The 26,168-nt window shown below is 36.9% G+C and overlaps 1 protein-coding gene across 1 annotated transcript in view; it reads left to right on the top strand.

Moving 5' to 3' along the window:
• Positions 1-26,168, top strand: part of WDR38 (WD repeat domain 38) — a 171,945-nt gene that overhangs the window by 116,833 nt on the left and 28,944 nt on the right. Inside the window, exons 5-6 of the mRNA XM_044058131.1 lie at positions 622-702; positions 13,638-13,778. Coding sequence (XP_043914066.1) covers positions 622-702; positions 13,638-13,778 — 222 coding nt within the window. The remainder of the gene's footprint in view (positions 1-621; positions 703-13,637; positions 13,779-26,168) is intronic.

The following is a 26,168-nucleotide window of genomic DNA, read 5'->3' on the forward strand; positions in this document are numbered from 1 at the left end:
CATTAATCTTCATGCAGTCTTCCACTGAAATCTGCATACTCTCAGGTTCTTCAGAGTTATGCTTAGTTAAAGAATTAAAAAGCTGGGAGGCAAAGATGTCAGGTGTTCTGTAACATCAGTACCATTTCATGAGCTCATTGAATACTGAACTATCAGTCACTGAGTTACTGGTAGTGATTTAGCAATAACATTTTTATTCCAGTAGAAGTACTGCCAAACTGGACTTTGAATATCAAGAAAAGCACCTTGTCTTTGGATCTCTGGACATGGTTCTAGAGATAAGACTAGAGGATATGTTTAGGAGATAGCTGAAAGAAGATCTCGGGGGGAACCACTCCTATAAACCAAAGCATGATTCCTGTCATAAACACTGTTTCCATAAATGTTGTGTGTAACTACTAAAAATGAACAGTTTCTACAAATGATGTAACTGCTGAAATATATACTTAGATTCTTCAAGAAGCCTATCACACTTCATAATTTCAGTCCCCAGTAAGTATATAAACCTGCAGAAATCCATAAGGTTTCATTTTTACTGCCTAAGTAATTCAGTAAGCCTTCCTAGACCTTTGTTCTTTACACAGTGATGCATGATTAATCTGAGTTTATTTCAATTTTCAGTCTGGTCACCACATGAAGACATTTTATGGACATGAAAGTGCCATCCAGTGCAGTGCCTTCGCACCAAATGGACAATATTTGGTAATTTTGTTAATGTATAATTAGGAAAATGACAAAATGGCTTGAAAACTTTGTTCTATGTATAACATGAGTCTATATCTCCTGATGTCATAAGAACAATGATGCAGAGTGGATATTTCAATGAAAATAAGTTGAAAATGCTGAGGCAATGGTGATTTGATTATCATTTTTATGCATTAAGTCCAAGATGAGTATTATTTATAGGTACAGCCATTCAGATTACTATTTTATTTAACATTTGTTTACTGGGAAAGTCCAACTGGGATGTGACCCATTTTCAGCGGATTCCCTGGGAGAAAAGCTCCACAGACGTTTCACAACATGAAATTAAAATTAAAATTAGCTCTACAGTCTTTTGACAACATTACATTTTGGTGTTACATATTAGACATTATATTGGTTTGAACATCCTTCTATAGCTTCAAGACAACTCAAGACTCTATAGACATCGATGCACAGATAGATTAGTATGACATGTGATATACAGTGGTTGGTCATCCTTACAGCATTACATTTCAAGCAGTCACATTACTTATAGTTCAGGGTAGTAGGGGTTTATTTAAAACAACCTACAGAACAGGGGGTAAGAGGAGAGAGGGGAGGAGTGAACAGTTGCGTAGAGGCAGATGTGTTATTGGTGAGGCAACAGAATAGTAAGATGAGGTGTGGGTAAGAAGTGTGAGAAATAAATCTATAAGATTAAGTATTTATATGTATGTGTATAGAAAGGAACTGGTTTGGTTAGTTAAAGACTATGGGCATAACATTTAGTCAGGGATAGAACATGGGCAAAGCCATTTGTTATTGAGGAAGGTCCTAAGTGAGTTTTTAAATTTGGTTGTGTCCCCAGTGGTTTTGATATCCTGTGGTATAGTGTTCCAAAGTTTAGAGAGGTGGTTAGAGTAGAGGGAGTCCCTGGCTGTGTTGTTGGATTTGGTTACCTGTAGTAGGGATTTATTTGAGGATCTGTGGACCCTAGAGTTGGCATAGGGTTGAAACAATTTTTGAAGGGCAGGAGTTTTGTCAGTTAGGTGTACCAGTTTGTGGGCAGTAAGAAGTTGGGTATAGGTTAGTTGATGGGGTAGTTCTAGTAAATTTAGTTGTTGTAAGGCAGAGCAATGGTGAGATCTGTGGGGGGAGTTAGTGGTGAGTTTAGCAATTTTATTGTAGCAGGTTTCAAGTTTGACCAGATCAGTTTTCTTTAGATTGGTGAAGATTGGGAGGCATATAACAGTGTGGAGAGTAGGTGGGTTCTGGCAATAGTCTGCCTAGTGGTGACTGTGAGGAACAATTTAAGTCTGTAAAGAGCACCTAGTTTTGAGTGTGTCTTTTTGATAGATTGGAAAAGCTGAATATCAACTCTCAGTTTGTCATCTATTAGCACACCCAATAATTTTGTTTTATCTATGGTCGATATTATGGTATTGTTGGAAGAAAGTATTTGGAATGACATTGCAGGAACACGTGATATGGTGGGGTGAAATAACATGAATTTTGTATTGGATGGGTTCAGAATTAGTTGAAAGTCTGACAACTAGGCTTTGATAGCAAGAAACGACTGTTGTGTTCTTGCTTTGAGTTCTTTTAGGGTAAATGCAGTGCAAATAACAGTAGAGTCATCAGCATATTGGACAAGTTTTAGAGAGGAGAGTTCATTGAGTAGCTTCTGATAAGAAACAGTATCAAAAGCTTTGGATAGTTCTAAGAAAATGGAGGAAACAAGATTCCCTTCATTTCTATGGAGGTTGATGGTATTGGTAACGCTGAGTATGGCTGTTGTGGCACTATGATCAGGGCAGTAACCGTGCTGAGTGCTGGTAAGGAGGGTATTAGAAAAGAGGTAGTTTAGCAGCTGTGTATGGATAGATTTTTCTAGGATTTTGGATGGGGGTGATAAGATTGCCATGGGTCTGTAGTTAGATAATTCAACAGAGGTGCCACCTTTGTGCAGTGGAATTACATAGGATATTTTCCAGATTACAGGTATATATTGCTCAGTGATAGATGAGAATGAGAATGAGAATGGACAAAGGATAGGCAATGGTGTCTGCAGCAATTTCTAGGAATTCTGTTGGGAGATTGTCGGCTGCCAGAGATGCGGGCTTTAATCTGGAGAGTAACTTTTTTATGGTCTAAGTTTTAACAAGTTTAAATGAAAAGGTGTCATTGGTGTCTGTGGGTATAGTTGGGATTGTGGGGAGGATATTACAGTGGTCTTTAGCGAGTGAGCATATGTAATTTGTGAAGAAAGAGTTAAATTGTGCTGCTATGCTGTATTTGTTGTTATTGGATGATGAGGAGGGTGTAGTAGGTTTGCCTGGGTGCAGGAGCTTATTTATGGCGGACCAACATTTTTTAAGATTGTTGTGGTCCTTTTTCTGTAGAACTGTATAGTAAGTCGTTTGTCTAGTTTGACCTGGGCTTTGGCTTTATTTCTGAGTTGTCTATAGTGTTCAAGGTAGCTGTTTTTTTTTTTTGTTAGTGTGGCACAGTGTCCAGGCTTTATCTCGCAATTTGAGTAGATTTTTAGTGTCCCTTGTTAGCCAAGGAGTGGTGTTAGATTTTAGTCTGGTTCTACAGCAAGGGACTAATGTGTTTAGTATATTGAGGATTGTAATATTGAAGTAGTGCACTGCAGTGTCTAAGGGCAGTGTTTTTAGAGAGGTCCAATCACAGTTTTGTAAAACGGAGTTGAAAGTTTCGGCATTCAAGTGTTTTTGTAGCGATTTAGATGGTAAGCTGAATTTCTGAGGGGATGGGGATCATGTCTGACAAGGTATGTAGGGAGATAGTTAATGATATCTGGGAGACAGCAAAACCACAATGTAGAAGCACCAAAGTTGAACAAAAGTAGAACCACCAGCAAGTAATCCACAGGATATTTATTGTAAAACACACTCTGATGTCTCAACTTCACAAGCCTTCAAGGAGTATAACATTCACAGAAAGTAACCTGCCTATATACACCCATCAATTATACAATTAAACATAATTAATCAAATTCAATAAAATCTTTTTATTTTACTTATAGAAGAAATCCTCATCATTTGAACTCATTCATTTATATCCTATAGCATATCATTTGGGCCTATGCCTTCTGCCTTTCAACATGGGTTTCAAAGGAACCCTGTCATTTAGACCAGGATAACAGTGTGCTCTAGTTTTTATTATCCATTGAGCCTCTACTGTTTCTGTGATGTTTTTAACATCACCACCTCTAACATTAGGTTGTAAAACTTGCAACACTGAAAAAGAAAAATTATGTGTAATGTCTGTGTTGAGAGTATGCTTCAATAAAATATTAAACAAAGAATCTCCAATTAATCTCAATATTTAACTCCTTAGGGAGCAAAGTACCAAACTTTAAAATATATACAGACTCTTTAAAAAGCAATTTATTTTTTTAATCATTTTCATCACAATATGTATCAATTTGTTCCAAAACAGTGCCCCTCAAACCATCAGTGTTACCATTATGAAATCCATTGAAGTGTACTACTATTGTACTTTCCTTTCTATTTTTAACTATGTCCCTAACATGTTCTAATAACCTGATTTTGAATGGTCTTTTTGTTTCTCCTATGTAATATTTATTACAAGGGCACCTCAAGGCATAAATAACACCCTCAGTGCCACAACAAAAACTATTCTTAGTTTCAAACAACAAACCATTATTTTTTTTAAAATATTGAACAATATAATTACAAGCCTTACACTTTCTGCAACCAATGATCCCTGGTTCTTTTATACTAGGTTGTATTCTAATTAAAGGGGCTACCATCTTAGACTTTACTAATAAATCTCTGAGGTTCCTCCCCCTCCTAAATGACATAATAGGAGCCCCCAATTTTTCCACAAATGGATCATTTATACATAAAATATACTCCCAAAAATACATTAGTAGTTTTTTTTATTGTAGCACTAAAACTACTAAATGTGGTAGTAAAATATATATCCTCCTGTTGTTGAGGCTTATTGTTCACTTTACATATTTGTGTATGTCTATTACCAACAGGCTGGACAATATATTCTTTTAAAAATTTCTTTCAACATCCTTCTAATATTAATTTGGTCAAAACCTCTCATTCTAAACATATTAATCATATTGCACATTTCTGAGGGGATGGGGATCATGTCTGACTAGGTATGTAGGGAGATTGTTAATGATATCTGGGAGACAGTCTGATTGGTAGGTTTGGGCAGGTTTGTTAGTGAGAATCCAGTCAAGAACTGATTGCCTTTTGATTACTTTGTCAGCTCTAGTAGGTAATGTATGACGTGGGTAAATCCATGTAGGTTAATATAGTTAGTGGGCTTATAAGAGTACAAGTCAGTACTGAAGTCACCCATTATGATGGTTTCCTGAGGGGATGTTAGTGATATTCAGTGTAAGAGATCCTCAATTGTAATTGGATTATTGTCTGGAGGAATATATGTGGCTATTATGATTAGATATGTCTTATGTTTCAATTCAAGTTTACTATATAGTAACTCAATATTGCTGAATACAGGCAAGCATGGTCCCATGAGTTATACCTTTAAGTTTTGTTTATACAGTAAAGCTACATCACTTCCATGCTTATTTTTCCTGTCTCATCTGTGTATAATTTTATCCTGGGGGAGGATTTCATTGTTGGAAATTTCAGGTTTCAGCCATGTTTCTGTTAGAACTGTGACATCAGGGGTGTAGAGTGAGATGTGAGAGGCTGGCATGTAGGTCATGTATTTTATTGACTATGCTGCTGACATTCATGTTAAGGAGGAGATTAGAGCTATTAAGGGAAGATAATATAGCAGTGTTGTGTGGTAGAGTGTGGTACTGGTGCTTTGCTGTTGAGCACATACTGGACCAGGGTCAGAATGTATATCCCCAGAGAGATATAGTTGTGAAGAGAAGTGTAAAAGAAGTTTGTTGAACCTGGTTAAGAGTTTGGTATCTGTGACAGATGTTTGAGTTTTTGGGAAAAGTTGGAGGTATTTATGTGGGAAGTATTGTATATATGTTGTGCTGAAAATGTTAGGTGCAATGACAAGATTGGGTGGTAGTGGATGTTGTTGCTGAGGGTTTGAATTAGTAGAAAAGGTGTTTTGTAATTGACAGTGGTAGGAAGTTAAATTGTAGGTGAGTATTATGAAAATACAGACAATAGTGTATAAAGATAACATTTGTAGATGTTTGGAAGATGGAGATGAATGTTAAGGAGGGGAGGAGGAAATAGGAGGTGTGGCTAGAGGATGTGCTGTTGTGTGATTGGTTGAGAGTAAGCAGGGAGTGGCTAGTGAGGTATAAGTTTAGGTGTAGTGGAGGTGTGTCGGATTTAGGGGTAGAGGAGGGGAACGGAGTGAGCCCGAGCAGAGCAAGGGCAAACAGAGTGGGTAGTACCTGGCCAGGAAGACTGTGACTATAAAAAACTGTCATCAACCCGATTCAAACAGGTAGGCTGTGTGTGGCCTCCTATATTAGTAACTGACCCCAAGCAATAGCAGTAGAAGTATTCTCACACCTTATGTTTCCACAAGGAGAAAGCAAACCCTTACTGTTAGAACTGTAGCTGAAGGAATGAGGTGGGAGAGAGCCTAATTTGCCTTGACTAGACCATGGAAGACTGAAAAAAGGTAGAAAGAATATAGATAGTTCAAGTACTTGGAGATTATCTTGAAAAATATTTGTGTGCCATGGAGTGTTTATTGTCTAACAAAGTTGCCAGAGGGGACCACAAACTTAGAAAATTAGTTGTGGTTTAGTTGCAGGAGGGTGGGGAGCACTGGGGTACCATCATGGCTAAGTGTGCACGCCACATAACATTTGCAGATATGTTATCCAGCTCTATCTGGTTTCCATAGCTGTTTTAACTACCTATGAGGGCAGAGATGTACTTTCAGCTCTAGTGCACTTTCGGCTGTTTTTTTCAACTAGTGGTATGATGATTTGAGACAGCAGAATGTACAAGGTTGGGGGGGAACAGTCCATAGGAAGCATAAGATGCGTCTAAGAGATTTCAGCTCCAGTTCACTTTTCAGCTGTTTTTTCAACTAGTGGTATGATGTTTTGAGACAGAAGTATGTACAAGTTTGGGGGGACAGTCTGTAGGAAGTTTACAAAAGCTTTTTATTAGGAAATAGATCACATAAATGAAGAACGTTAAAGAGGAGACAGCATCACAACATTTAAGCAATCATCTTTTTTGCATAAGTTAAGTTAAAAACATGAGCAATACATTTTAAATATGCATCCACCAATAATGCAATGCATTAGAGGTTTTGTTATTCTGATAACTTTATTCACAGTTTATAGAATGGGTGACCTGTAGATTGGCACCCTGACTGGAGAATGAATGTTCTCCAGCAGGGTGTTAATCTACAGGTAATGCCTACTGAAAAAAAGAGTCTGCCACTTCACTGCAGCATATCAACCTGCCATGGAACTCGGACTGAAAGAAACATAACAGTCACCATTATTTCACGCTCACTAAGCAGCACTTTTGCCTGCGGCATTGGGCCTCATAACACCCCTGGGTGGGCATTATTTACACAATAACACACACCCTGTTGGGCATTACTGCTTGTGTAACACCTAATAAACATTGGGCCTCATAACACCCCTGGATGGGCATTATTTGCACAATAACACACACACTGTTGGGCATTACTGCTTGTGTAACACCTAATAAACATTGGGCCTCATAACACCCCTGGGTGGGCATTATTTGCACAATAACACACACACTGTTGGGCATTACTGCTTGTGTAACACCTAATAAACATTGGGCCTCATAACACCCCTGGGTGGGCATTATTTGCACAATAACACACACACTGTTGGGCATTACTGCTTGTGTAACACCTAATAAACACTACCTCAGAGCTTCAGAATCAAATCACTGTGTGTTGAGTAAACCACCAAAATAATTTTAAGGTCAGATCCCCTTCCTTTGGTTTAGCAGATGTGAAACAGATAAATTACCAGTAGAACAAAACACAAATTTGCCTGCAAAGTTTGCTGCCTTTGCAGAATGGTCTAATAGAATATTCATCACTGTATATGCTTATCAAAAATCTTTAACTTCCATATACTTCTTATAAGTTTAAGCACTATTCTATGACTTAGTGTTAACAGAAACTAATTATGCCAAACTGCCATGCTTCACCCAGGCTCACTGTACTACATAAATGAGCAGCTTCAAACTAGCATGTAAGCATTTACAGCTAATTAAATACAAGCATACTGAACACGAAAATAAGAATTCATAGATCTGGGAATAATTTGTTTACCATGTAAACCAATAAACTACGGTTTATTTTGTTGCTACAGATGGTCCTGCTGCTGTTTTGTGGCTGCCAAGATTTTACTGTGACATCACAGAATGTGATTTTGGAAATAAAAAAGGAACCACATAGAGGGAAGGTCTACAAGAGGGTAGTGAGACCAGCTATGTTATGTGGGTTGGAGACAGTGGCACTGACAAAAAGGCAGGAGTTTGAACTGGATGTGGCAGAGTTAAAGATGTTAAGATTTGCACTGGGTGTGATGAGGGTGGACAGGATTAGGAATAAGTATATTAGAGAGTCAGCCCAGGTTGGAAGGTTTGGAGACAAAGCCAGAGAAGCAAGATTACATTGGTTTGGACATGTGCTGAGGAGGGATGCTGAGTATATTCAAAAAAAGATGCTAAGGATGAAGCTACCAGGTAACAGGAAAAGAGGAAGGCCTAAGATAAGGTTTATGGATGTGGTGAGAGAGGACATGCAGGTGGTTGGTGTGACAGAGCAAGATGCAGAGGACAGGAAGAAATGGAAACAGATGATCCGCTGTGGCGACCCCTAATGGGAACAGCTGAAAGAAGATGATGATGATAGAGACTACTATATTTCTTTCCTATATGTGAAGCAACTGCAAACCCCTATATAACGTACAGCCACAGTATGAACAAATATTATAGACAAAATTACCTGTTTTAGAATGTAGCATATGAGTATGTAGAATTAGCACATAGACTACTAGTTGCATGTCTTAGAATGTTTTGCCATTGTATTTAAAACACTGACAGATTTTTCCCATCACTGAATTCTGGAGGTACCCATACAACGAAAACCAGCAGATGAGAGAAGATCTTGCTCCATTAAACATACACTAGACTTGTTTTCCTTTACAAAGTAAATTGTGACTTCAGTATCTAGTAACGCTTTTTAACAAGGCGCCTCGCCTTTGTAACTGACCTATGTTTTTTTTTTTTATATGCTGCTATTGTTTTTTTTTTTTTCCCAAGATGTGATGTATCTTTATATTGTATTTAGAACTCAACTATCTTCCTTTTTTTGCATTAACAATGTTCATATGTCTGTTATGTACCTGGAGCTTTTCTCCCCGGGCCTCCGCTGAAAATGGACATGTATCCAGTCGGACTCTCCCGGTTAACAAATGTAAAATAAATAATAAATAAAAATAGTACATGGTGATGAAATACAGTATATAACAAATATGAGAATATTGCTAAATCACTCTAAACAATGTTAATTGTGTATCAACAAAACACAAAAAAGAAGCAGCTCTGTTAACATAATAGATATGGTGTGACTTTTTAATTAAGTACTGGCATGTTGTTATGTGATAATATAAGGTGTAATTAGTATGCACAACAGTCATTTGATGAGTAAATCGTACACAAGGTATCTTAAGTTTTCAGCTGGGGGATGCACTTAACAAACAGATATTTTTGCAGGGTAAACACAGAGAAAAAGCCTATTCTACTGTTTCAATTACAAGCTGAGAATACCGAATGTTATTTGTTTTCCGAATCACTCAAGTCGAGAATTTTGCTCCATTAAATTTCCCCTCATGTCATATTACTGATCATAATGTTTCTGCTGCCCACACTTAGCATAAAATACTGTTTGTAATTTAGCTTTCTAGAGCAATGGTGTTGCAAACTTTTATCCCATGATAAGCGAACATAATTAAACTAGTAACCCTGCAATATCCAGCATATAAAAGTTAGACTGTAGATTTCCTTTCTGCAACATATATGGTCACAAAATATGAATGCCAGACTTTGAATCAATACACCAGTAGTCAGTAGTCTTGCACATAATTGCTAATTTATGATTTTGTGTGTGTGTGTGTGTGTGTGTGTGTGTGTGTGTGTGTGTGTGTGTGTGTGTGTGTGTGTGTGTGTGTGTGTGTGTGTGTGTGTGCTTTTGGTAAGATACTAAGACTGTAGTGTTTTAGAGATTTCTCCTTTTTCTGAGATAAAACAATCTCAGAATTAGTATATAAAAATTAGCAGTGGTATGGACTGTATATCAGTTTATGCCTAATTATATCTAAGGTATAATATGCATCAGTTGCTACCTGAGTGAATCATGATAGTTAGGAAAAGTTAATCCTAAAAACATTTTGTCATCAAATAGTGTAAAGCCTTTTAAGAAGTATTGAAAGTTAAAAGGAGATTTTTGATAACCATAGATGATTCAAAATGGATGATTACACCATTCTGCAATGGTAGAAAATATTGCTTTCACACTAGTGTTTTGTTCTTCTGTGAGTTTTATCTGTTCTGGACTTTCTCTGCCCTCACAAAAATGTTTTGCTTTGAATCATTGGAGATTGTGATGTTTTATAATCAGACTTGCAACATGTCAGTTTCAAAAGCACTTGCAGTTTATTTAGTCATGGGGTATTGGAGCCTACACTCTCCATGTATAAACCCACACACATGGACACACACACGGACACACACATATGTGCATGTACACATGCACACCCTCTGAATGTGAATAATGTAAGATCAGCTGACTGCTTTTAACTGCTAGAAGCCCTTAGGTTCATTCTGTTATTATTGTAAAACTGGTTGATGCCATAAAACATTATAAATATGCCACAGTATTTTATTTAAATTACCCTTTCACTTTTTGTACCCTTGGTTATTTTTAATCATGGATTCAGTGATACGGTTTGCTGAAGCAGTAAATATAAAGATCCTGATAGGAGATCATAACAAAAGTGTGAGAAACCAGTGCACTACGGTTTGGGTACTTTTCAGTTTGTGGGGGGGGGGGGGTTCTGTTCACTTTTCTTCTCCTCCTACTGGTTCCTGCCTACTTTTCCTTTTAACTCTTCCAAAAACAACAAGGCCTGAAACTACTAGTAATATCAATTAACCCCTCCCCAGTCCCTATTTTACTGTGTCTCAGTCTTGAGGATACGTGTCTAACCCATTGCAATCCTCTCTTTACAAAAACATCATATGCAGATTTCCTCTGAAGAAAATAATATTGCAGTACACCAGCTCATGAATGAACATTAACATATGGCTCCCAGTCAGAAGTGCAAAACCTATAAGTCCTACAGCTTTGAAAAATAAAATATGAATTCAAAGGACATACCATGAATGTCGAAACACAGTTAAATACCGTTAAAGCATATTTTGTGGGAAAGATTCATACCCCCTCCACCCCTGACGTGGGAAGGCTGTGGTCAACACAATCCTGCTACTTCTATGCAATAACGCTGAGGTTGCTGTACCTCAGAATAAGAACACTCCAAGGTACTGTGACTTTGTAGTAGTACAAACGTACTAAATTTGCTTCTACACTCATATTACTTGGGGTATCATGCATATCTATGACACACAGTTCAGTAATGATGCACTCACTCCAGCAACTGAAATTCTACTAGCTATAGTTATGTTTTGATCCCATTAGGGCTAATCGAGTATTGCATACATTGTAAATGTATCCATGTTCTCAAACATACAGTATAAACATGAGCTTCTGATGTATTTCTAAAGTATTCACCTTAGGTTTGGGTACCAAATAAAGTGAACTTAAAACACAGTCACACAGGATATAAATATTGGGCTCAACCAGGAGCATAGAAACAGATGCAACATGGTGTTTTTGGCCTGAGTGCGTTACTAATAACCAATGTGCCATTGTGGATTTATGAGCCAGTGGACTGAAACATATTTCTCTGGGAAAATTTGCATAACTCATGATGTCTCTATAAAGGGATATTTATGTTGTGCCACAGTCTTACTGGCTGACTCCTGTATTTATCTATGTTGACACTTTTCCAGATAGAAACAAAAGAGCCAAAGACAGATTAGATACAAATATCCCCAGTTCTTTCAGCACTTATCAAGCCCGACCCTGTGGAGAAAAATATAGCAAAAATTCCTCCACAGATGACATTTGCAGATACCTAGGGTTTGTGGGTACCTAGTGTTCCTTGTGATATCTCTTGCAACACCTAAAATAAAGATTTCAAAATATTTTAAAATAGAACATTAAAATACTAAGAAAATAAAGATGTTAATCTTGTGTTATGCTATTGAAATACTATCTTTTTCATAACTATTACAGTTATGTAAAAATATTACTCTTGCATCTGCCCCACCATGTGTATGGCAGGGAATAAAACAAATCTTGCCCCAATGGCCAACCCAAGTACAGAAACAATTCCAGAAGACTCCTTGAAACAGTAAAGCAGGGGAATGTCAATGAAGCTTACCTTCCACAGTTTTCTACATTGACCATTCCTAAGCAATAACTTCATGTAATGACTAGCATATTAAGCTTTCCATCTTCTGCAAATCTGTAACTCCACCTGTACCTGCAGCCTAACCTACCACCAAACCTTAAGCCAATTATAGTTAAGAGATAATAGAGGGTCATCCTTCCTGTGATGGAGAATAATCCCTATACTCTGATCAAATCTGCACTCACTGATATATTATTTTCCTGAGTCTGTTATATATTGCCATGGTGGTAGCTAAAGTACACAGTGTCTTAACTTTATGCCATTTTACGAAAGTGTAGTAGTTATCAAGTTTTAAAGATAACTGCTTTTGCAGTTCCAATTTCGATGTTGTTTTATTTATTGATAAAATGCAATATAACTGATTTATTTTAATTTCTTGTTACATAGACCTAATTTTGGTCTGGGCTTCCTATATTACATTGGTCCAGTAATTGTCAGTTAGGGGCCAGAAGGACAAGGCAACACATCCTGTATCCTATAGACGTGACTCTTATCACAATTGATGGTATAGTGTATCATCCTGCAGGTGTGGCTATACACACAGCAGAACAAAACAGAGGTGTGGCTTATTCCCACTGTAGTACAACATAGGACATCATCTAGCAGATGTAAATGCAACTGCCTTTACAGTACAATAGGTGCGACTGCCATGGCAACACAGCATGTCATCCTGCAGGTATGACTGTCACCATAATACAACACAGTGTGCCATCCTGTAGGCTTGGCTGATACCACAGAAGGTCAGAACTGTACATTACTCCATAGGTATGGTATAAAATGTATTTTATCAAAACTTAGAACCATTTAATCAGTCTGGACTTTATCAGGTTGTTAACAAAATAATGCCTAACGATAAACAATAAACACTTTATATAGTGACTATCAAACCCACTCGATGATTAACATAACAGTTCAGTTACATTTTTAAAGAAGTAAGCATCATTTGTTCAGGTAATGCTCCTAGTTTTCATGATGTCATTCGGCCCAGAGTACCCATAAGCAGCAAGTATCACTGGCTATTTTTCCAGTGCTGCCATAATATGACAGCACAGTACATTACTCTTCAGGCCTGGCTACCACCACAGAACAAAAGTGCAGTATAACATCTTGCAGGTATGACTGTCACCAGAACAGATGAGCGATTCTGGAGCTATAACTGTTATGACATGAAGACAGTTGTAATAGAAAATGGATGATGTCATCTTGTAGTCCTGTCGTTTGCAATACAATAGTATTATACACTATTTTAATAATAATGTAAATAGATATACCAATACAGTATTAAACTTGACTACATAATGAGCATACAATATTAACTGTAATTTCTGTTACTGCTTTGGTATCTGTAGAAGTCACAGTCAGATACCTCAATGAATATCTTTCTGTTACCATGCAGGCCACTGGGTCCTGGGATTATACTGTTAAAATATGGGATTTGCTGAAGGAAGGAAAAGAAAAAACATTGAATGGCCACAGAGGCAATATCAGCTGTGTTTCCTTTTCAAAACTGGGAATGCTGGTAAGTTTAAAACTGAGTGTAACATTTACCCATTTATTTCCTTGTTTGTGTGCAAATTGGTTCAACTTTTTTTTTACTGGCAAGGTATCAGTATTTCAAATATATTTTAAAAAGTGTTCATCCATTGGTATGCTTATAACAATGTCACTTGTGTGTTGTGATCTAGGTTCAGAAACAAGGTCATAGTACCATGAGCTACTATAACAAACAAATATAAATAGTCTTCTAGATGTTTCTTCTCTCGCATAGAATGTAACTATTCTGACTCTACGCACTCTTTCTGAAGACCTGCCGTTAGACTGTACATATGGGAATGACTGCAGGATGATATCCAACCTGATAATCAGAATGCCCCGGAAAATTATCGCATTACAGAATTAATGAAACGAAAAGCTTCTGAACAACATGCTGGTTACCACATGTTAATACAGATGGGATTATGCCAGGCTATTATGCAATGGCCTCATGGTTTCTGCAGGATGAGCAGATGAAGAAGAGATAAGTGCACTTATGTGGGCTGCTAATGTTTTGTATTACAGAGGTGGTAGGAAACTTCCTGTATGTTGCTTTTTGTGAATAACATGCAGTGGAATACTGCATCCCAACATGTGTGCAGTGTAGTGAATCTGCAGTCCTGAGCCTTTCAGCAGGAGTGCCCAGGTACTACATAGCCTGCACAGAACATTCCTGCCTCTGACCACTGAAAGCTTGCTCTATAGTGTAGTTTTCTATAATGAGCATGAAAGATGCCCATTGAAGATCTGATCCAGTATATACGTGGACAGGACCTGCTGTGTAACCTTCTGAAACCTACGTCTTATTAATTCCCAGAATTTACAGTACAGAAGTATGAACCAGATGTAGTCTTCTAATCAGCTATACACCTTGGTAACTGCGCAACTGAATGATATTGGTAGGCAGCACCTTTTCCTGATACCTGGCTTGTTCTATTCATAAGTAGGTTAACAACTTTAGAAATATCAGTAGCTAAAAAAGTAATGGTTATATCTGTTACGCTTAGGAGTTAGTAGATTTACTAATAAAAAAAGATTAATCCTTGAGCATTTGTTTTATCTGAAGATCTCTCACTCCAGTTAACAAACTCATACTGATCCTGTTCTAATACTTATTCTAACAGATTTTGAAGCCACTTGTTACTAAGGTTTGTAATTCATCTTTCATAGTAATGGTTGTGCAGCTCTCTGGCTCTTCTTTAGTTTTACCTTAATTTAATCAAAGCCATTTCTAAAGGTGATCTAGGAATTAAATAATGTGTCATCAAAAAAGTACATCTACTAACTCATTAACATCCTTCACTCCTTCTGTCCTCCTCTTTTCTTCATCTGTTAAGTAAGATTATAAGAAACAAAATGTGATATGTGATGTTAAGTGATATTCATAGAATCATATAGGATGCAAATGAAGAAATCAAATAAAGGTCTATAGGATGTGATTTGTTAACAGTGTAGCCAAATTTTGTTTAACTACTATAGCGGAAAATATTTTGTAAATGTGTTTTAATTGTTAAGTCTTTGACAACTGCTTCTCACTTGTTTCTATTTATTTATGTTCATTAATTATGTAGGTCCAAATGAGTGGTACTGATTTGCAGTAAAGACCCAGTAGGAAAAGTTATACACAATGTACAAGAATAGTAAACAGTACACTGGTAATTTTTATACAAAAATGGTAAAATACAGAATATATACTGCATGTCTCGCGGAACCTTTCACTGTGAGAAATGGTTCCTGCACATACAAAACACTATCACCAATGTGATACTGCTAGCATACTCTTTTAATTATCTCATATCCATACTTTTATACTGTTACTATAAGAAATATGCCATGCATTATATTGTTTTATTTAAATATGCCATGCATTATATTGTTTTATTTAAATATGCCATGCATTATATTGTTTTATTTAAATATGCCATGCATTATATTGTTTTATTTAAATATGCCATGCATTATATTGTTTTATTTTAGCACCAGTAGTGCCTCCACCTGATGTTTTACATACGGATTATTGTTAAAAGAAATGATTCCGAAGAAAAGGGAACAGACGGAGTAAAGGAAAGAGAAAGGAAGGGGTGAGGAAGAGGACTGCTGGGAGAGCAGCACTTAGTTAATGTTGAGGCACACTTAGGATGAGCAATCTTGTAGAGTTTATTGCTCATAAGTGGTATTATTTAACAGAATCGTTGATCTTTCATAGGAAAGACTGTCTGTTTAGACCATCTCAATATTCTCTCTCTTCTTTACCTTGTTTATAAGATGAGCTTTATGACTCTCTGTGCCTATTCTGTACTTTATGGTCTCTTTCGTACTCAGCTGCTCTTCTTATCTCTGGCCACCCCATTTCTCTTTCTATCCCATGTGTTCTCATTCGTCATACCTAGTCCTTGCATCATCCTATTTCATCTGCTTATAATGGCTGCCTACTAGTTTCTGAATTTCACAGCCTCAGATTATACTGCTTTTTCACCAATATTTTTATTAATTTCCCCAGTATAGGTGCCCTTTCTTTGCATTGATGCACACTGCATTTTTGGTGTTCAATCATCACTTCCTCTTCTTTCAAACTGCTTTTCTAAAACTTTTCAACAAAAAAAAACTCAAAAAAGGTACTTTGGTCTTCTTAAATCTTATCTATATATTTCTCACTTTCCCTGCAATACCAAGAATCCCTGATCACAATTCAGACCATCAGTATAACCCTGTTGTCCTTCCCACACCTGGCCTTGTACCTGACGTGCACATAATATTTAAGAATCCAAGTGAGCCTGAGGCCTGCATTGAACAAATTAGTTGTTTAGCTTATTGAAACCTAGTTATCACCTTATATTACTTCCTTTAACATTTCCCTTTTTTCTTCTCAAGGCTTGATAGAAAAGTCTCCAAAATTGTGTCAGATCTGATATTTAATTCAATAAAGCTTCTTTCATATTATAAATTCCCCCTTCCCAAATCTCTGTCAGAGCTCTGACCATCACACTGTGCTTAGCATAATGAAAATACCTATATGTAACTCTTTACTATAATCTAATTAAACATGAATAAATTGGTCTCAGTACTATCCTAAACTATTCTTGTTACGTGTCTTGTCCAGAGCTTACACCACTGACTAAGGCTGATAATGACTTGAGATGGCCTCTGATCCATTTTGCTGAACTGCTCTTCTGCAAAGAGTCTAGCTTCTGTTAAATCACAACCTAGATGTTTACATACCTGGTACTGGAAGGAGTAGTAAAGTCACAGACTGTCTTATCACCGTTATGTAAAAATATCTCCCTTATAGGAATAATTCCTGATGACAATTCATCTTACTTTTCCATCTACAACCTGTAGTATATTGCTACACATCTTTGACATCCAACTCATTTTTTTAAATGTAGGAAAAAATCTAAATAGTCTTTCATTTCTGATCCTGTCTTTGACATAAGATGTAAACTTATGGTGTAGTTCATCATCAAAGAAACTGCAGACAAGCAAATTTAAAGTAAGAATTCTGGACTTAAATAAGGCAGCCGTTGACTAAATGGAGCAGTACTAAAGCAATGTTTTAGCAAAAGGGCATAAAAGTGGGAAGGAAAATAATAAGAATTATTAAATAAATACTATAAATAAATAAAATAAAATAATAAGAATGCATAAAAAATACTACCAAAGAAGCAATAAGCCTCTGTGTGAAACAAATATTTAAACTACGGAAAAGAAAGAGATGAAGGAGAAACGCTCCATCAGTGGAAAGGATAAAGCCTAGACTAAGGCCCAGGTGATATGTATTTGATTAGGGGTACTGTCACCTGCTGGAACTAATGTGACGAGGATGGATGTGCCTCTCTAGGGAGGAATAGGGCAATCAGAGTTAAAGCAGTGATGCCTGTGAGCAGTCCTGGATCATAAGTTTAGTTAACCAAGTCATGAACACACTAGTGTCCTTCAGCAAGTACACTAAAGTATGCACATGTATGAGGACACATAATCTCCCCTACATTTATGTGGGTCGCATATCCCCCCACCCAAGGGGAGAGACTAGGAACATAAAAGAAAAATGCCCTCATTGTCGGGATACTAAAGAGGGTACAGCCAACTCCTGTGACTGACCCTGCAAAGTTGGGGAAGGCTTAATGATTGGCATGCACACAAAAAAGGAAGGGAAAACATTGAAACACTCTGATTCTCAAATAAGGAATCTTCAGAGGTTAGGAGGAATAATCAGCATATGTTAAATATAATACAATACAAAAGGCACATGAAGAAAATACCAACTAAAACAGAAGGAAGCAGAAAAGGCAGTCAGAAAAGATTGAAGATAGGTAGCCAATTCAGTCAGGTAGGAAGATAAAATATTTTAATGATATGAAAAAACAAAGAAGAATTGTGAAGCAAACGGATGGGAAGAAGAGGAAGGTGAAGAAAGCAAGATTGCTAAATGAAAATCTATATTTGGTTCTCATAAAAAATGAAATGAAATTCACCATTTCCAGCTGGCAAAAGAAGTAAGGGTACTTAAAGTACTCCACAACTTACATGTTCTTAGGCTAGTGCTAAGCTTATTGCCCTTGTAGACCATTTTAAGCCTAGCCAATTACCCCATGTGAGAACCAAACCCTGCACCTTGTGTTTGTAAGGTGAACACCTTAACCATTATGCCAACCTCCCAACACAGTAAATGTCCCTTAAACTTCACATAACTCATTCTAAAATTCTCAGTAAAATACATACACTGGTATAACAGCTAATTTTAAACAAGTGATGGGATGGCAAGGTTCCGGAAGACTGGAAGAGAACAGGTAATAGGAATTTATCAACTTGTCAGTATGATCAGAGCAGCAGGAAAACCATAGAAGCTACATAATATGCAAATTCTTAGAATCTATACTGGTTAATGTCAGTCCAAAAAAGCACTGATGACTTTCAAAGTGTATTTGGCCATGCATAACATTCTGTGCCACAGATTGTGTCTAACAGAGTAAGCCTTGCATCTGATAGAAATAAGAATTACTTTTCTTCTTTGTGATATGAGTATAATATTTGTATTTATACATGCACGTCTATGTCATATATACATTTGCTAATTTTGTATTTCTGCTTGTTAACCATGCAGTCTTTACTGAGTTCTCAAAATCCCATTTTCATGCCTAAATGTTGCTTTCTTATGTTTTTTGTTTTACTTTATTTTATACATATACATGCATATATGTATACATATATACATACACACGTGTGCGCGCGTATGCGTGTGTGTGTGTGTGTGTGTGTGTGTGTGTGTGTGTGTGTGTGTGTGTGTGTATGTGTGTGTGTGTGTGTGTGTGTGTGTGTGTGTGTGTGTGTGTGTGTGTGTGTGTGTGTGTGTGCATACATAGGTCCCTATCAGATGATCGAGTTTTCACAAACTTAAAATTTACATGGTCGAGACCGTATGATTGAGTTTTTGAAAACCCAAACCTTTTGAATGGAGATCACAGTACAGTGAGGAATGGAAAATTTACCCTTTTCCCCACTGTAGTGTAATTTGCATAGGGGTGTGGGGGTTTAGGGGGGCTTGCCCCCCTGCAAAAACTTTAAAAAAAAGGTAGATTTTTGTGTTATTTTTGAAGTTCAAGTTTTCAGAAACTCGATCATATGGTCTTGACCATATGAATTTCAAGTTTCTGAAAACTCGGTCTGCTGACATAAACCCATATATATCTATGGTTTGGTTATTCTGTTATGTTTGATTGAAACACAAAATTTCAAAGAAAAAAAGAAACCAAAAGTACTTTTGAATGGAAAGCCATTTCATCGAAAACATTCTACACTACATGTACACAATGAAAATCTCTTTTGCAGGGTACAAGCCCCCTTGCACCCCCACGTTTGTTTGCATATGTGTATATGGGAACCATATTTATAGTCAGCATACATTATGTTTGATTGCGTTATGATAGTCAAAGTAAGGTGATCAAATAAAATGATTATTGAACTAGTTGACTGGTTGTCCAGTATTTTTGTGAGTTTGCAGACTTTTCCCTTTTCTACATTTTTGTGCAATCACGAAGGTAGCATATTTAAGTTATTGGGGGTGCAGGCTGTAGGGGCACAGTTCACATGTGTGAATATGATTCTGTTCGTTGTTAATTTTGTTTGGAAAGAATGAAATTCTGTAGTATTAAAGTACAAGGTATAGCTTATTTCAGTTGTGCTGCTTACACGCTGTGCTGTTCTGTTTGTTAACTAGCTACTACTATAACCAAAGCATATATATGATATGAGCTGTGGATAGTGTCGCTTGGAATTGCATTAAGAATGACTGCACAGACATGTCTTACAAAATTATAAATGAAAAGCTCTTGCTGATGCATGACCCAGGAGGAACAGCAGGCATGTTAATCTAGGATACCACTGTGAACTATCCTAGCAGGATTTGGGATAACTACAGGGAAGGATGAGGAAGGGATCAGCTGGCAACAGGGGTAAATGTGGCTGCTGTATGGTATTTGATCACTGTAGCACTCAGACTAGTGTGTAACAACAATTATAATAACTGTATAAGCAGGGACTCCATGGCTTCATTCTTCTTTTGAACATAGCCATGACAGACTGTTATACACTTTATATTGTGAATCTAAAAATATCTAAGCCTTAAAACTTATAAACATCACAAAACTTTTTCAATATTTAAACTAATGCAGTGAAGCAGAATAATACCCCTGTAAAGCTGGAAAACTGGGGTCATTTAGCTCCCAGGAAATCAATGGCTAGCTGTAAAGTTAAAGGCCAGGTGAATATACTCATTGGGGCAGTAGGGTACTTGCAACACAAGCAGGAGCTTGGCAATAAATATGTCCACAGACAGCTGGTCTTTACTTTGGTAAGATCACTGCCATTCCATTCTGACTGGTATCTAATCTAAGTCTGCAGGCAACTGGCCTATTTGCCTGTAAGAGATATGCCTGGCAGAGTACATACTTGGACACTGCAGTTTGTATAGTACATGGAAGTTTGTTTTTGGTGTAGTGGCATACATAGCATCTAGTGCGTTCAGCTCAAACTATTAGGGTGATTAAGGTAAAGGAATTTGTGTAATTAAGATAGCCACAAAATTCTTTTCCCCCCTTAAGTAAGCTAATTACATGCCTTGCAACTCTCCCTGATTTTCATGAATGTTCCTCATTTTTCCTCAAAAATTTACTGTGACCCTCACGAAGCTTCTGATTTTGTGACAAAAGAGTGAGTGTTAGTCATTACATAAGGTGACACCATGGGTGATCTACAGACATAGATATTGTGCAGGACTGCATGACGTTTCTCTGAAACAGAGGTGTGAAGATGTGACCAGACGATCAGAAAACAATTGTTTTAAACAAACCACCTGTACTAGATGAATGCTACTACATAATGTGCAAGACTATGCATATCTGACTGCTCCTGTGCCCCTCCTGACAGCTGTTTAAGTATACTATAACTGTCAAAATGGCAAAAAAGTTTCTTTATGCCCATAGGTGATGTCTGCTTCCTCAGAACTGTTCTGTCTCACTTGCAGGCAATTGACAGTTAATGTATTACACTTGACAGCTGTCAAACTATGACACATTGAACTGTCAAACTGCCAGCGAAGGTGCGTAACTGACTGTACAATCATAAATGCCTTCATGTAGAAATAAATATTCCCACACACAAAGAATATGTACAGACATTCAATGGCTTGGCAGACTGCACTGTGTAAATTTAGCATAACATTTTAATATGAGATTATTACAGTGATGTAACCCCATGTTGATATCTTCTTGACTTCTGATTACAAGTTTAACATTGTTTCATAATATTAGATGGTGTTGTGTAATGTATCTGTCACTTTCTGTATCATTGATATTTTTTTGCATTATGTTCACCAATCCAAACACACATTTTCAAGTAGATCTACATTATAGACCTGGAAAAAGTCACCTCTTTGTCACATATAAAAAACAGAACATAACAACAGTTCATTTAGCCTTCTGATTAGTTAATTTTCCAGCCCTATGATTTTCTTGGTAAGGAATCCTTTGCATCTTTAAAAAAAATCTTTCAGTGATTTGATTTAAGCTTACATAATACACTACAGTATTCAATAATGACTTGGATCAGTAGGGTATTAAGCAATACAATGATCTTCCTTGAATGACTAGATATGTCCTTTCATGTTACATGGGCTACAGAATATGCTTTGGTATGCTTTCCTAACTTTGGTAAATATACACTGACCGAAGTTTAAATTATCTGCCACTGTCCTTAGGTCATTAATGGCAATGCCACTTATAATGTGACTATTTACTTCACCCTCATACTTTATGTCCTTTTTGCCAAGTCTTGTGATGCTACATTGACACTAAAGGTGAGGCCATACACCTTTATTTATTTGTATTATTTTATTTGTTGGAATTTGTTTACTAGGGTAGAAAACTGGTAATTTCTGTTCAATTTCAGTCTCATCCTGGGGTCAGTATACAGATGGTGTTATATTATTACACAAATGGTAAATGTACATTGAAGAGAAATTAATACAAAATGAAAAAATATAAACAGAATATTTGCAGCTTTTAGTAAAACTCTAGGTTGATGAGGGAAAGAGGAAACAAGAAGTGTTAAGTGCTTGTCAAAGGATGGCAGACAAAGAAGTGGTGAAAGAATAATAGGAAAGAGGAGCCAAGGATTAGGCTATGTGTCCAGAAAGATTGCAGCTGCACTTAGCAGAACTCGAAATTTGGAAAGAAGAAGTGTCTTTAAGATCGGGGGGAGGGATTCTCACAATTTGGGACAGAATAGAGAATAGTAGACTGGAGGTCTGCAGTTTGATTCTTGGGGTTTGCATCAGATGTCAAGAGTGACTAAGATTTCTAAGGTTGAAAGAGGGGTAAGGTCTTATTAGTTTTGAAGTTGGGCAGGGAAAACTTTTTCACTTAGTAGCTTGAACAATTCTAAACCTAGGAGTAGGTTTTCTCTTTGTTTCACAGTTAGCCTGTTAGCTTTTTATAGAATAATGCAATGGTGTTTTTTTTTAATTTCTCCAAGTCTTTTGGGTTTCTAATACCATGATGGGAATGGACCCCATTCCTAAGTCAAAGTACAATTAAAGTTCATGAAATTAGTATTGTTTCAATCTTTGACTTCAGCCAGATGTGCTCTTTGCAGCACCTGCAATGTGCCCAGTAATGATTCCTTCTACAATTCATATGGGGTTACATGTATTGGTAACATATCTAAATACGACTGTAGATTTGTTTTTATAAGACCCATTGCTCCTACTACTAATAAGAGTGTCTGGGTATCTTTCTTCCACATTGCTCATGTTTCTACTTGCAGATCTGATATTTTATGATTTTGTGTCTCTCTGTATGTAAGACACTGTAGTCACTGGGTGTGTCAATTTCAATGATCAATGCTACTTTTGTCTTCTTTTCATGGACCACATCTGGTTTTATAGCATCTGTCTTTTGAATTGTTGATAATGGGTGATTCCAAGTGATGTAGACTTCATAATTTTCTATGATGCTTTGTGGCCCATGCTTCCAGTGTTTTTTCAGCCACTTCAGTACCATAATGTTTGCACAATCCCCAGTGCAACAGTGCAACAGTCTTGCCACATTATTATGCCTTTCAGTATCCATTCCTTCTGCCATTAGTATGTCACAGCCAGCACCAAGGTGTGCAACTGTTTTCAATTCGGTTTTACAAAACCTACATTTGTCTGTTTCTCCCACATGTTCAATGGACTTTGTAAACCAACATGTACGTAGCCCACTATCTTGTGCTGCCAATATTAACCCTTCATCTCTTAGTTTGAATTTGTCTCTGCTTAACTATTCCTGCATTTGTTCCTGATCAACATGAGGTTCTTCAAGAAGGTTTCTATACTTGCAACTATATTTATGCATTTTCCACATTTCTTGCCTTCTTATCTGGTCCTTCATCTTATATTCTTTCCTTTCTTTTTTGGCACATTCAGTTGCTGCCTAACTTTTATCTACTTCCAGTTTGATTTCCATTCCAGCTTGACGACGATATGCTTCTGCTAGTCTAAGAAGGGAAGTCATCTTAGATTTATTCTCCTTACATTTCAAAACTTTCACTATGTTTGGGTATTGTGAGGTCAGCAGATATGTGTGCAGTCCCATGACTGCAGATCTATACATGTAATCAATTTCAAGATGGCCCATCCTTCCTTCGGAAGAGGGAGTATATAATCTTTGTATGCACTGATTTTTATAAATCATTTGGAGACAATGAAGCATCCTTTTTATTTTCCTGTCTAATCTATCTAACACATTTTGGGCCAGTCAATCACTCCAAAACTGTAAGTTAGGACAGGAAGAGCAAATCGGTTTATAGTTTGGATTTTGTTCCTAAATGTCAATGCTGTTTTCAGGATTACTTGAACTCTTCTAAAGTATTCTTTACTAAGTTTTATTCACATTTGTTCATGTTTTATTGTTGATCCTTCATAAATTCCCAAATATTTATACACTCCCTCTTCCTCAACTACTGTTTCATTACATTCTTCTCACAAACTGATGTTTTCTTGGTGCTGCAGTTTTCCTGCTTTAAAGGTTGCTTTTGCACATTTATCAAGACCAAATCACATTCTTATATAATCTGAAAAAAGTTTCTTTTGTTTTTTAATTTCCCTGAGTCTTTTGGGTTTCTAATACCATGGCGGGAAAGGACCCCATTCCTAAATCAAAGTATGATTAAAGTTCATGAAATTAGTGTTGCCTCAATCTTTGATGTCAGCCAGGAGTGCTCTTCACAGCACCCGCAATGTGCCCAGTAATTACTCCTTCTATAATTCGTATGGAGTTACATGTATTGGTAACATATCTAAATACGATTGTAGATTCTTTTTTTAGAAGACCCATCGCTCCTTGTACTGTAGGGACTATCTGAGTATCTTTCTTCCAGATTGCTCTTGTTTCTGCTGCAAATCCTGATACTTTATGAACTTGTGTCTCTTTGTACGCAAGACACTGTAGTCACTGGTTTTCAGTATACAGCCCTTCTGCCATTAGTATGTCACAACCAGTAATGAGGTGTAAGACTGTTTGTTTCCAATTTGGTTTTACAAAACCTACATTTGTCTGTTTCTGCCACATGTTCAATGGACTTTTTAAATCAATTTGTACACAGCCCACTATCTTTCATCTCTTGGTTTGAATTCACCTCTCCTTAACCATTCCTGCATTAATTCTTGATCAACATGAGGTTCTTCCAGAAGTTTTCTTTATTTGCAACTATATTTATGCATTTTCCACATTTCTTGCCTTCTCATCTGGTCCTTCACCTTATATTTTTTCTTTTGTTTTTTGGCACATTCAGTTGCTGCCTGATTTTTATCTACGTCTGGTTTGATATCCATTCCTGCTTGACACCGATATGCTTCTGTTAGATTAAGCAGAAAAGTAATCTTAGATTTAGTCTCTTCATGTTTCAAAACTTTCACTACGTTTGGGTCTTGTGAGGTCAGCAGGTATGTGCGGACTCCCACAATTGCAGATCTATACATTTAATCAATTTCAAGGAGGACCATTCCTCCTTCAGAATGGGGAATATATAATCTTGGTATACACTGATTTTTATAAATCATCTGGTGAGCATGAAGCATCCTTCTTGTTTTCCTATCTAATCTTTCCAACACGTTTTGGGGCCAATCAATCACTCCAAAATTGAAAGTTAGGACAGGAAGAGCAAACTGGTTTATGGCTTGGATTTTGTTCCTTGAAGTCAATGCTATTTTCAGGATTAATTTAAGTCTGCTAAAGTATTCCTTACTTTTATTCACATTTGTTCATGTTTTATTGTTGATCCTTCATCAATTCCAAAATATTTATACACTCCCTCTTGCTCAAGTTCTTATATATCACATTCTTGTCCCAAACTGTTTTCCTGGTTCTGCAGTTTTCCAGCTTTAAAGGTTGCTTTTGCACATTTATCAAGACCAAATGACATTCTTATATCATCTGAAAAACTTTACAACTTGCAGTTGTGCTTTCAGTTCCTCATCTGAAGATCTATACAGTTTAAATCATTGACAAAGCCAAATTATAGCCATGACCTATGCTGTTAAGTAGACAGCTAAATAGGTTAAGGGCAAGGCAGAATAGCAGCAGTGACAGAGTCACCCTGGAATACCCCCCTTTGAATTTGTATCCCTGGAATAATAAGTTGCTCTTTATCATAGCTTAATTGCAAAGTGGTCTGCCACTGTTTCATGGTCACTGTAATGTAGTCACTCAGTGTAGGGTGTACCTTATACATTTTAAGCACTCTTTTATCCATGTATGTGGGATACTATCAAATGCTTTTTTGTAGTTCTTCCCCTTTTTACAGTTCTGCACTATGACTTTATTTAATAACAAATGATCCTTTCTTCCGTATGACTTTC

This window comes from Protopterus annectens, chromosome 16.part0, assembly GCF_019279795.1.
Source record: "Protopterus annectens isolate FY-2018-M chromosome 16.part0, PAN1.0, whole genome shotgun sequence".
Taxonomy (NCBI): Eukaryota; Metazoa; Chordata; order Ceratodontiformes; family Protopteridae; genus Protopterus; species Protopterus annectens.